Source organism: Stegodyphus dumicola, chromosome 3 (genome assembly GCF_044657685.1).
Source record: "Stegodyphus dumicola isolate Sdum_Otavi_A_Nest chromosome 3, ASM4465768v1".
NCBI classification, from domain to species: domain Eukaryota; kingdom Metazoa; phylum Arthropoda; class Arachnida; order Araneae; family Eresidae; genus Stegodyphus; species Stegodyphus dumicola.
Genome location: NC_140770.1, coordinates 70,019,496 through 70,033,911, shown reverse-complemented (window position 1 = coordinate 70,033,911; position 14,416 = coordinate 70,019,496). Strand labels below are relative to the sequence as shown.

Sequence of the window (14,416 nt, the reverse complement as noted above, 5' to 3'; positions counted from 1 at the left end):
TATGAATAAACACTTTGTTGTTTTTTACAAATCTTACATTCCATGCTTTTATTTAAAATGTATATAAAATATATTTATTCCTAGATACGAACTGGATGTGAATTTTGTCAAATACAAAAAAAGTCGATATTCACAAAAAAAGTCTTTCCAACTAAAATTAGAAATACGAAATTTATAATTATATTTAGGCTATTTTGATAGGTCCTGCCCATGGATATATTTAGATACTTCTGCAGGACCTAAAAGTTACTTTTCGATTACAAAAGAAAGTAATGTAATTAATGACGTTTATAGAACTGCCATCATGAGTTAAGTCTTTTACTAGATATATTATTATTATTTATTTCAAATATTCGATAATCACAAACATGTAAACATTCAAATTTCATAAAATGAAAAACACACATAGCAAGCCTCAAACACCAATTTTTATTTAGCATAAAAGAACAAGCAAGTATTTCATCACCACTGTTCACAAATGAAGTATTATGGAGAGAGAAAAATAATCAGCTTTCAAGTTAATGATTATGGCCCCAACACTTCAAAAAAAAGCTTCAATTATTAGAAATTTGAATTTAAAAAACACACACCAAACAAAGCAAAAGTTTAGGAATGGCACATTTACAAGCTTTAACGGTAGGTGACACATAATACATACACTAAAATAAAACAGAACTTTTTATGGAATGAGGAACAAGAAAATCGGCTGAAGACTATTTAGACATGGGATAAAATAAATATTAAAAGAAAAATATCCCAGTTTAAGATAAAATCACAAAACAGGGTTCACTAAAACCCTACAATATGTTAATTGAGCAATACTAAACATAAAATGTTAACAAGGCTAACTTTTATTATCTTATGCATGTGAATTACATAGTTATATCCAGATATCTGTATAAATCTTTAGCTCAATGCACAGCATATGAGAACAGGGAAGCCTAAGTCATTTAAACTCACAAGAAAATGTTTATTGATTAAATGTAATTTGATATCATGAAAGTGCAATATAATATTAACACAAAGGAAGATTCAAGTGGCAGTAATACTTTAAAAGTAAAATTTGACTAGGAACTAAATAATGCACTAAACTTTTTTTACCATCTAATCATAACATTACCCACAAAAATTTTTTAAATATTTTATTCTACCTTTACATAAACTAGACATATTCAATGTCAAAACATCAGATATTTTTACAAAACTCTTCTTCGAAAATGCCACACTGAAAAGCGATTAAGCATTACTTTGGCACCACATAAAAAAAAAAAAATCACTATAGTCATAAACAATCATTTTATTTAAAAGACTGAAACAAAAAAAAAAAAAAAATGTCAACAAATTAGATGCTATTAAATTAAAAAAAATTAAAACAGATGTTATTAACAACAAGTTAAGAAAAATCACAGTCTTAAAAAAATGAAAAAATAATGAATGATAATCCTCTATATATAAAAAAAAAATTCTTTACAATCAAGTCATTTACATGTTCACTTTCAGTAACTCAGTTTAATGACTTAATGCAAATAATTGCACCTAACATGAAAAACAGCACAGTTACGGAAAACGAATGATTCAGGAAAATAATTTAACAAAATTACTAAGGAACTTATAACTCCCTTTACATAAGTACTCTTTCAAGCAGAGTGTGCCAATAGAGGGAGAAGATGTTTTACAACTGAAATAGCAACTAGCATATTTATTTTACACCTCCAATGTTACAGAACATATTAACGACATGATTCATCTGTATATCTTTACACACATCACTATAAATACTTTTACACTCATTATAAAGCAGTATTTATAAATTCTAACCAGATACACAACATAAATATTAGCTTCAGTATCACGCAAAAATCTTAAACATTTTCATCATTTAAAGGCTTTAACATGCAATAACTATTACTGCACTTAATATTAAAATCAGAACTAAAATTTGTCAAAATATTTACTTAGAAAATTAAAATGAAAGATTCAAAAGCATATTTTTGCAAGTTCATTACACATTTTAATCTGTATACAAGAAAAATTATACACTTAACAAAAATCAAACAGGAAATATTATACATATCTTAAATATAGAGAGAAATAAAAAATGATCTGAGTAAATATTTATATATTCTGAGGTAATATTATAAATTCATATATATTCCACAATAATATCATTTAAGTATTATTAATCTGAAGGTCAACTAAAATTTACAAGATACATTTTAATATGCGTTTTTCTACAGCTGTATGATGACAAAACATAAGGCTTGTTGTGCCATTTTTGTAAGTGATTTTGCAATAGATAATCATTCTTACATCAAAACAAATACATATTGTTGTTGGTACATATTATAGCATTAAAATTTAAAACAGTTATTAAACAAATTAACACAATCTGAATATTTTGTGTTATTATTCATTGGATGCTACTATTAAGAAATATCACTTATACTATATGCTCATAATACAAAAGTATTACTTGTAATCAAACATGAAATAGTCTTCAAACAAATGGAGGGAAGGAAACTAGTTTTGTTATTCAGCAAGAAAACAAAGAATTTAAGATAATATACTGGAAGGTTGGTCAAATACATTAAGGGAAATTAAAGGATTTTACATATTATCATGTTACTACACTAGGACTTGGAATTAATACTAAAAACTCTGAAACTAATTCTAGTATACCCTCTAATACAGAATAGAAACACATACTGTACTTTAAAAAAGATATGTTTATAGAAGCAAAATATTTTATTTTTAATGACCAAGCGAAATAATCAGATCATTTCAAATATACTGTACAAAAAAATAATATTTATATATTTTAATCAAATATTTGAGAAAATAAATCTTATTTATGATAAAATCAATGGAAATGTTCAATGATCTAAAGCTACACATGAATGAAAAATGGAAATAAAGTGTACAAGCTATTATAGAAACACACAACTGAATTTCCAAAAAGAATAATATCATACAAAGTTTATTAACATATTCAAGTTTAAAAAAAAAAATAAAAATAAAAATAAAAAAAAAGCAATGAACTTGCAGAAACACTTTAAGCTTAGATCTCAAATTATATAACACTAGAACAATCAGTTTTCTGCTCATGCATGGCTAACACTATTTTCAAAAAAATGTTCTTAAAAAAGCATCCAAGAAACTTGTTAATATAAGTCATCCCAAATATTTGCAATCTAGATAAAAACTGGGATGCTTATAGGAATGATTCAACTACAGCCAGAACAACATATAAAGCCACCAAAATAATATAATTCAAAACAAACTAATGAATGTAATGATAAAACATATGCAAAAAGAAATATTGTCTTTTAATGAGCAATTTGTACAAATACACAATTACATACAGCAGTCACACATCTGCTATAGGCAGAACACATACGCACACACACAACATACAAGGGTCGTCTAGGTCAAAAGTGTATGAATTAATACCCACCCTTCATTCCATCCCTCCCACGCGGCCTATCATATGTATAAATCTAAATACATTAAAAGTACAGAAACGCAGAGTAGTATCACAAAATTATTTTTACTCCTTATATTAAAAGACACATTAGTTCCCTATTCATTTTTTAATTATTCCTTATTTCAAAAGTTAACAACTAGAAAAAATCAACAGCTGCTGAGAACAGGATGAAATTACAAACTTTTTTTAAAACAGTAAAAAATGTTTAATCTTAGGATGTTTATATACACTGATTTTAAGATTTTAAATGAAACACATCATCATCATGAACAATGTAACAAAAGTTTACACTCAACATTTAACGCATCAATTAAAAAATTCCACAACTTTAAATAAATACTTCAAAAATCTAATCTCATTTAAAGTACATTATCTCAGCAGCATGCTCATCTTTCTATTATAGTTCAAATCCTTTCATAATATGTAGATGCAATAGAAAACACACTATAATACAAGTTAATGTTGAAAGGCAGGAACACTATACATCTACAACCCGTGTTTAATTACTTTACATTATAAGTACAGGTTAGTTAGCTTTTTATTTCTCTTTTAAGCTGCCTCGCGATTTACTATACGATTTTTTCCTCTGATGATGACTGTAAATGACCAATGAAAGACTAATATCACTTTTGTACTCCTAAAAAGTTTAATGATGATGGCGATGCTCGGATGCCATTGGATTGTTTTAACTTTCATTTAAAAATAGTTTCTAGAGAATCCTCCCAACCCACGACCCTCCCACCAACCCATTTTTGCAAGTCTGTGTGGGAAGTTAAGGGGTAACAATAAGGCACTTCACATTTCTCACAAATATACAGGACCACACACAAAACAATATCAAAGCAAATGTAGTTTAGTGTTGGGCTTTTTCTTAATTTGAATAATTACATCGAAACAGAGCAAGCTAATGTTTACTTTGTAATACACTTTGTGTTTTACATAAATGCGGTGCTTCACAATTCAGGTTATATGATAATTGACAAAACCAATTAGATGGTAAATACAACTACAATTCCTTACTTCACAATTCTGCTAAGAATTAAATTAAAGCAGAGAAACTGGCGACAATTTTTAAAATTTGCAGTTTGTATTTTAGAGCCATAGGCTTAAAATAAAAAACTTTACTTTTTTAGTTTATTACCTGCAATAAACAACTTAATTACAGATAAAAATAATTTAGTTATAAATATTTTACTATACTGCAATTTATATTTAAAAATAGAAATGTAGTAAAACACCTGTGGCAAATAACTACATAAATTAATCTCAAATCATAAACCACACTGGTAGCAAATGATTAAAATATTTCAGAGGGACAAATATTAATTAACATGTTAATTTGATATTTATAGAATTCAAGATAAAAAACTTTTTTTTTTTTTTCAATGTGTGCACACATCATATGAGAATGTAAGCCAATAACACAAAGTATTTGAAAGTACAGTTCTTTATGCTTAATACTTTTAGCACCTAACTATTTAAAAGATTCAATCTTGAAACAATTTTCCTATAAAATTTTTCTACACTAAATACATATTGTTATGAGGGTTCCATGGACAGAGGCTTCTGCAGTTCTTGAAAAACAAAGTTCAACAGCAAACCCAAAATTAACTTTGCAGTCTGAACTATATCCATTTTCATTACCACTGATATCAAAAAGAGATACGGGTCTCATGTTGACAAGATTTCTCATAGGAAGGAGTCTGATAGCAATGATAGTCTTTGAATAAAAACTCCAATCTTGCATTAATATGACAATTAGCTTGAAAGAAAAAAAGCAATACCTGTAATGAAATTAGAAAATTAAGAAATACTTGTAATGAAATTAGAACAAATACATCTAATTAATTAACAATGAAGTACAGTCACAAAATTTTTTTAACTCTTATGCTACAGCATCGTTGTTCAGCATCTCTTATGTTACAGCATCTCTTGTGTTACAGCATCTTATGTTACAGCATTTTTTTAAGCAACACACACACACTGGTTTGCAAAAACTAAGGACGAGACAGTTAAAAGCTTTCCAAATCAACACAAATAATACCATTGCAAGATGTAAGAACATGGATAATATAAGCAAAATCTTCCCCAAAAGAAATTAAAAGGATAAAAAGTAACATTATTGAAAAAGTAGCATGGAGCACAATGTGACAGAAGGTTGAAACATCCATGCGACAGGTGTCCAGCAAGAAAGAGTTTTTAGCAGGAATACGGTCTTCTTTGACTGCTATGCAGGTTTCACATCATATGTCTATGTTGGGTATAAGATTGTCAATGAGCTGTTGAGGCACTGCTGCCCATTCCTCTTCTAGTGACAATTTACAGGTCCAGAATCATTACTGGTGGTAAGTTACATGATACCACGTGTCTTCCTAGAAAGTCCCATACATGCTTGATGAGATTTAGATCCAGAGACCTTGCCAGCCAATCCACGCTGCAGGCTTTGATGGTATACACTGTACAGGTCATCATGCCCACAGACCATCACTGTGCAGCTTCCTGGCCATGGTAAAATGCAATAACGGTCATCCAATCACCTGTTCCATATGCCTTAAGATTTCTCTCGCTGTTTGCTGCCTGTTCCTTCTTGCCTACATAACAATACACCAGTGATCTGCTACTGTGTTTGCTCATGGATAGTCACTGTTTGAACCATTCAGACAGCTGTTTCTGTAATTTGAAATGATCTCCAAAGTCGTGAAACGATGCTATGAGTAGTTTGAACCCAACAGCCACACTTGTCCTTCCTCTGTCTTTCCAATGATTCAGCCTCGGGTAAAAGCATCCAGACGTCGTCTAACAGATTGTTGTAGATTTCATACTGAGGCTAGAACTCGACATTGTTTAAACTTACATACATCATGCAATAGCTTCCCATAAATGTTGAGTTCTCACCACCAGTGACCTTTATACTCCTTCAACACTCCCCTTTGACATCTAGCTGCATATCTACACAATACCTGATCCTAGTCAATCTTCTTGTTAGTCTTTTAGTCCGCTCTGCCTCTTCGTTCAGCTGGTAAGCTAATTTTCCAACTTCATCATTAATTTTTGTGCACCAGTGTGCTCATGTAATCCCAGGCAGAAAATGCAGATACATTTCTAGGTTAAAAAAATTACGTAAAAAGCATTAAATGTGTCTGGGGTGTCAAATTTCAGCTGCCCATTAAAATTACACATTACACTGCAAATTTTAGACTATTTATGTTTCGTTATATCATTTAGGATACATAAAACTGTATTTTAACACATTTTAATTTCACTCTCTCTAATCATAAAAATATATTCAAAAGAAAATGCATTATTAAATATATAATTCTGGAAATGCTACAAAGAAATTTCAAAGTCTCTTCATACCTTTCTAAGAAAGATAATTACAAACTTAAGCATAATGTGTTTACATGTTAAAAAGTAAATTTAATAAATGTTTTTGCCATGTTGTAGGAAACTATTTACCTTTTCACTTAAGATCCTCTACCTATTTATGGATTAATAAAATGACATCTATATAATCTAGAAACACCTGCCTAATACATTAAGAATGTATCTATAATTGAACAATTTAGATTGTATTATTACATGTGTTTCAGTGTGTTTTAGCAAGGCAAAAATACACAAAAACACAATACACCTTCATTAAATTTGTAAAATACAGAAAATTCTCAAATGCCAAAAACAGTCAAAAAAATGTATATACAAATAAAGTTAAAGCATTTAATTTTCTCACTTTAATTATCGACACTTATTAGTACTGACACCTGGTGTTTGATCACTGTATACGAAATCTCAATTATTCTTATTTGGCAAAATTTGCGAGAAAGGTCTTTTCTTATGACTGAAATAACTCCTATTATGCTTGTGGAATCTTAAAATTATAGGAATAATTTGTTTCAACAAATTTGGACCCATTTCTAGACAATCATTAAGTGAGAGAGAATTTTTGTCTCTACAGGAAGCATCAATGCAAACACAAGTAATTTGGCCAATAGACAGGAAGACCAAATTTTCAGTGCACAAAATTGAATTTTATCTTTAGCCCCAACAGACGGGGAAAAAAAAAAAAAAAAACCCTAAAGTTGGTGCACCAGCTGACTTAAGAGTTTTAAGTGTAAACAAACAGCTATGTTAGGCCTACTGCCACTTAAACTTTTAAACTATTGATAACTCTACAACTTTATTGCATGCAAATTAAGTAAAAGAACCAGTACATAAAAACAATACAATTCAACCACTTTTAAAGGAAAAAGTGCACAATTTCCCAATATATGAATAAAAATACTGAGCTCTCCAAGCCAGGCACAGGGCAGGAATATATATATAAATATGTCATAAATATACATATGGTGTGGCTGAATGCAACAAAAAAGGGAGGTGCACAACTAAATATTATAGCAATCCCATATACAAAATTTGATGTCTGCCAAAAACATTGTGGTAAAAAGAAACACAAGGCAAAAACGTTGTAATGCAAAACATCATGGAGAGAAAAACACTGCAGCTACAAAATATCATGGGTGAAAATAAAGCAATTCAAAAACTTTGCAGTTTACATCATAGTCAAAAATATTGTGGTAACAAATAACACAACTACAAATCATCGCATGATGATAACATCAATTACAAAATAAAATCTCACTTAGAAATATGAATGAAATTTTACTATAGATTTCTGGCACCCATAAATTAAAATATTCTGAAAATTAAGGAACACTGAGCAAAAGGAAGACTCAAAGAAATCAGCCATTACTTTTGTTCTAATTACTTGTACAAGCCAGTTTCCTTTAAAACATTCTTATCTAAGCTGCTTTTCCTAAGTCATATAATTCCACAACAATTTAATAGCAGCCATGATAAAATATGTACATATCAATATGTAAAATAATCTTTCATCCTAAAACGATTACTGGTCACTTCCAAAGGACATTGATATGAAATGATTCATTATGTGTTAAGAAAGAACAAGCAATAAAACTTTTTTTCACATAAAAGAATAAAAAAAATTAAACATTTACTAAAATAAATATACCTAAGTTCAGTGAACCCTCTCTAAGACGACCATTTACCCTTCTATAAAGCTGGGGTCATCTTAGAATGATGAGATTTAATAAAAAAAGTTTCATAACTATGCTGGTCACTTACAGATGTCCTCGTCTTAGGAACATGATTCACTATATGTTATAAAATTTCAGTCAATAACTAAAAAATTTTCAAATAAAATACATCCGCAAAATTAAATAATCATTATAAGTGCTTATAAAAATATCTAAATGTAAAGTTGAATAAAAAGAAACCTCTTCAAAAAGAACAATCAAGATTCTGTATCTTTTTAATCTTGCATGATGATTAAAACCTATGTTTATTTCTTTTCTCAGAACAATGGTTGTCTTAGAGGTATATAATGTTTCTGAGAGGGATTCACTGCAATTATAAAAACCGCATTTAAATTTTCTGGGTATAATTTTAAAATTGAATCTTCCAATGATTAATGTAAAAATCCATTAATATTCCCCTGCTGAACACTGGTACTTTGATCCAGCGAACGAGCTGGCTGCATAAAATTTTTGTGGTTTTTCTAATGCAAAACGTGGATATGTGCCAATTCCCCAAGAGAGTACTCTACAAACGTATTTCTTCCCTGTAGCAGATAACCCTATTGTGCTTTGGCATAATCAAAATCCCCCTATTGAAATATTATGTAGCCGACTTTCCTCATAACTAACAAATCGGCATCCAAATAATTGAAAATGTTTCATGAAAATCCTACATTTCAAAAAAATCCTACATGAAAATGTGAATGACACTTTAAGAATAAATGGAAACAAAACAAAATATAATTTTCGCTAACAGAATATCAGATTAACAAATGTGAAAGAAAATAATTTGATAATTAACTAAGCAATTTTATAGAAATACCTCATGCAGTTATTTATCTTCATTTTCTAAACATTTTTAGACTGTATTTTTCATAAAAAATTATCAGTAAAACTTTATAAAAAAGATTAATTTATTAATGACCTTTGTAAATTAACCATATAAATTTGAAATTCTATTAAGTGCTATAAGTTGCATTAATTTTCTACTCGCATTCAATTTTTAAATACTTAAGTTTCCTTCTTACCTTTTTCAGCAAAAATTTACCAGTTCATTCAAAAATATGAAATATAGAAATAAAATTATCCCTCTTTCCTTCTTGCGCTCCCAAATCATTATGCAAATATGCATTTACAGCTTTTAAAACCTGAAAAGTGCACGTGTGCGATTTTATTGTCATAAGATGGTTTGTATGTACTTTGTTTTTTTTATCCTGACATTTTCAACACTGGTGTTTTTAAACTGCAAAGCCTTTTTTATTGCCTTATTTTCGACGACGATATTTTGTACCACAATGTTTTAGAACTGCGATGATTTCTCTTTGCTTTCTTTTCTTCCATGATGTTTTTTGCATTATGTTGTTTTTTATGCGACGTTTTCAACTGTAAAACATAAAATTTAGGTAAAATTTCAACGGGAAACTCGTTTCCGAGTTATGCAAGATCTATACATACGAACAGATGTAGCAGAAAAAATTTCTTCTGATAATTCAAAATAAATTCAAGGACGGTCAAAATGGATATTTTCATTACCCATTTTTTTTTTTTTTTTTCTTTTTTCTTTTTTTAATTATAATACTATTTTTGCTTTCTACAAGGAAGTGAAAAAGGTCTTAAAATATCCCTGCAATCCCCAATAACTTCTTTACAATGAACCTTCTCATGGGAGGCACCATCCTAAAATGTCTATCTTTGAAAATGGATTTGGGAATATAAATTTGGAAATATTTGGGAGAATATAAATAAAGATCCATATTGAACAAAACCAATATGATTTGAAAGTGTGGAGGGTTGTGTTAGTGGGTTCACTTTAGTACTTGTATAAAACAATGAACTTTTTTTTTTTTTTTTTTTTTTTTTTGTCAGTCCTGATATGGAAGGAGGGAACAGAATGCAGAAATCTTACCAAAACTTACAATTTCTCATACACCGTAACTAGCATCATACACCGTAACTAGCACTCAAACGTTCTTTCAGAGGAGGAGGGAACTGTTCACAGAATCTGGTCCAATTTTCATCGCCTACTTGGTTTTTGAATCCGTGTAAGATCTAGTGAAGTAAAACAATATTGATAAGAACTGAAAAGAACTTAAAAGCACAGTTATTTCATGCAAGATTGGAAACTAAATTTTTATTATGAATTTTTGCAGTAATAGCAGAAGACTGAGCAGTAATACCTATGCCAATCTCAGCAAAGAACAAATATTCAAATTGAGCAAATAAATTTTGACATTTTCATAAATTAACATCAAAATATTCTATATTAGAATATCAAACACAGTAGTATCTAAATTTTAAGCTTCATTGCTACACTTTCACAAAGCAAAAGTTAAGCACAGAACAAGAGTTTGTACACTTATACTATAATGCAAATACTAAAAAGAAATAAAATATTTTGTGCAACAATTATTATTTTATTTTAAAAATATCTCAAACTTTTATTTTAAATTCAAAAATTAAAAATAATGCTACAAAAATACATGAATATTAATAATGCATGATATCTACAGTATATCCAAAAACGTTTGTGCCGTAGTTTTCGGAGAAAAATAATGACCTAATAATTTCATGCCTATGTATTTTATTAAGCAAAGTAATCTCCTTCAGCTTCAATCACATGTTCCCAATGAGTTACAGGCTTACAAATCCTGCATTTGTAAAAGCTATTGTCCCTAAAGTCAAACATTGTGCTATGTGTTGCATGACATCATCTCAATTTCAGAGCTGTTGCTCTGAAAATGGTTTTCTATGACCAAAGATCAACTGATAGTCAGATGGACCAATGTCCAGACATTAAAGGAGCATGAAATAAAACTCTGCAACCAATTGACTTGATTGCCTTCTTGATTGCTTTCACCCTATGAGGTTTGGCATAGTCTCGAAGGATGACCACTCCTTTCCCTTCAACTAGTGCTGGCTGCTTCCCGATGCACCTAAGCTACTTACTGAGCTTTTATATTTTCCCAAGGTTGAGCAGATGCAAATGAATAGTTTTCTCAGATACTCTAAACCACTGTCATCAAGTTCCTCCTTTAGCACGGCTTCACTGATGGTGGATAGACACTCAGGCTTACCCTGGAGACTCATTTCCCAACAGAAATCGCTTTTAAGCTGTGTGCTCATTCACTGACCGTTTCCAGTATGGAGCATAGTTTTTGGGCAGCTTCTGTAGCATTGCTGTCCAAATAAAACTCATAAAATGAACACACCCATAAAATATCCTTAGACACTGACACTTTAAATTAAAAGTTCCTACAGAATGCTTTTGACATGACTGATATGCCTCATAACCCTACACTGACCGATAGTTGATCAAAATGTCAATATCTGATATCATCCTGATAGGATTGCCGTTAGCGCACAGATGAATCCCATTCCTACATTAGAATTCATAATTAACAATCTGTGATTAACAACTAACAAAAATTAGTTTCATATCACCACTGCCTCAAAAAATTTACTGATGTTAATATTTCCCACATTTTATAAATTGAAAAATATACATTGGAAAACTTAGAAGGAAAAGGAATTACTTAAGTTTAATAGTAACTTTAAGGACATTTAATAAAGGATTCAGTCCATTATATGCTCTAAAAAGTTAAATAAAGAAATAAATCAGCATTTTATAAAAACCAGCATAAATCTGTGGGTAAGAAAATTAAACCTTATAGTCATTTGATGCTAAAGAAATTTTATGATTATTATTTGGCAAGAATCTAGTAAATTGTAGAATAAAATTCCTACAGCTATTGCATCTCATTTTCAGAAAACATTTCATTTTAAGAAAATTTCTGGACATTCACATAAAAGTTTTTCAGGAATATAATAGGAATGACAATGAACACACTAAATACGACACAAATCTCCTAGATGTGTTTTTAGTATACATAACACTTCAGTTGAAAAATTAATACAACTAAAATGAAATTCAATAATTTTATAATCTAAGAACCAATTAAGAATACATACCTCATGAAACATATGCTTAAGGTCAGGTTTTGGATTTACCCACGATGCTACAGCATCACAGAAGAAAATAAAATCTTGCACTACACCGCCAGGATTCACACTGATCATGCTGCAGATACCACGGAAAGCTGAATCTTTTTCTTCATTATCACGAATATTTCGTAGCGACGTACACCTTTAAAAACACATGTTCATGAAAACATAGAAAATTTTCCAAAACTATTGCATGTACTTAGTGGCATACACAAATAGGTATGTGAAAAAGGCAAAAATCACAACAAACTTTGCAGTCACTTTAGTCATTTGTGTGGGGTTCTGTTGGATATTGTGGATTACTAGCATGATCTGCATTTTTTTGATATTCTGCGATATAAACTCTAAAATGCCGGTAACGTTAAAATTATGAGAGGGGGGGAAAGCCAATTTTGCTCTAGTGAAGATCATTTTTAGATTGTCTTAAATTGAACAAGGTTCAACAGCTGCAGCTAGGAGACATTAAAGACCATAAAAAAAGTGAAGATGCTATTGCATAATTGGAGTCTTCTGGATCAAAAATTAGTGCAAAATCACCATTATACTCAAGAGATGTTGTTATTAAAAAAAATGAGAAAGGGTCTAGTTATATGAATAAAAAGCCATCCACAAAAACACAATTTCTAAAGATGGCAGTATTATTAAGATGGCTTCTTTAAGATTTTAAAAGCAGTACAAGAGAATGAGATTGGGATTATTCAATCATGGCAAAGCACACGAAGACTATCTGCCTAAAGGGAGGGATGCCTTCAAGGAGGACTAAGGGAAACTGGCTCGTATACACATTACACGTGGAGAGAACCACGAAAACGCCCATTCGCGGGATTCGAACCTCGGACCGAACTACCAGTGTTCAGTCTTTACCGCTCGGCCACTGGTGGGCCCACAAGAGAATGAGAATAAGGTGACGTTGTGGAGACTCATTCTGTTCAAAATAAGTTTTTTTTTTTTTTTTTTTTTTTTTTTTTTTTTTTTTTTTTGCAAGCATGGGATGGCTGCTTGATTTCTTAAAAGACATGAAATGTATAACATTAAAATAAAAGGTAAAGCAGCGAAAGAATTCCTTATAAAGTAATCCAAAACAACAGAAGATGCAGAAGACACTCCAGATTTCAATGTTCATGAAACATGTCTATTTAAAAAAAAAAAGCTGCCAAGCAGAACATATTTAGGGACCGCAGAAAAAAACTTTTTGTTATTATGGCCTTAAAAAACAACTTAAATTCAAACTACTCAGCATAAAAACTAAATTAAATTTATATGAAATTTTAATAAGGCCTGTTGCAAAACATGCTAGCGGCCAAGACAAATCCCATCTAAAGCTAGGTGTAGAGATTTACAGAATATATGCCTAATAAAGCTGACAAATTCGGAATAAAATTTTGCTTATCAGTCGAAGTTGATACTAAATACCTCTTGAATGGATTTCCTTATCTAGGAAAAGATGAAACAGCAAATCCTGAATTACGTTTGTCTGAAAATGTTGTCATAAAATTAATGGAGCCACATCTAAATCAAAGGGAGGAATATTACCACGGATAACTATTTTACTAGCATTAGCAGAAATGGTAAAATCAAAAAATACAACCATAGTTGGCACAATGAAAAAGAACAGAAGAGAAATTCCTATATCTTTGAAAAATATGTGTAGTAATTTTTATTTATCGACAATAGTAGAACATGATAATATCACATTTACAATCTATCAAGGCAAAAGAAACAAGACTTTTTCTACTGAGCTCATTACATTCTACTGTAAAAAGTGAAGATAGTCGACTCATAAAGTTGCTCGATTCAATAGCATTTTACAACACAACAAAGTATAGTGTGGATATTTGTG

General features: G+C 30.2%; 1 protein-coding gene across 4 annotated transcripts in view; it reads right to left on the bottom strand.

The window, feature by feature from the left end:
• Window positions 1-408: 408 nt before the first annotated feature.
• Tnpo (transportin 1) overlaps window positions 409-14,416 on the bottom strand; it is a 149,559-nt gene continuing 135,551 nt past the window's right edge. For 3 of the 4 annotated variants that reach the window (XM_085812990.1, XM_085812989.1, XM_085812992.1), the window contains exons 20-22: window positions 12,544-12,718; window positions 10,491-10,623; window positions 409-5,268 (exon numbers count right to left, since the gene is read on the bottom strand). In XM_085812990.1, the coding sequence (XP_085669116.1) occupies window positions 10,516-10,623; window positions 12,544-12,718 (283 nt within the window). In that variant the 3' untranslated portion in view covers window positions 409-5,268; window positions 10,491-10,515. Of the gene's footprint in view, window positions 5,269-10,480; window positions 10,624-12,543; window positions 12,719-14,416 lie in introns of all 4 variants that reach the window. The other variant, XM_085812991.1, reaches the window with a different exon arrangement.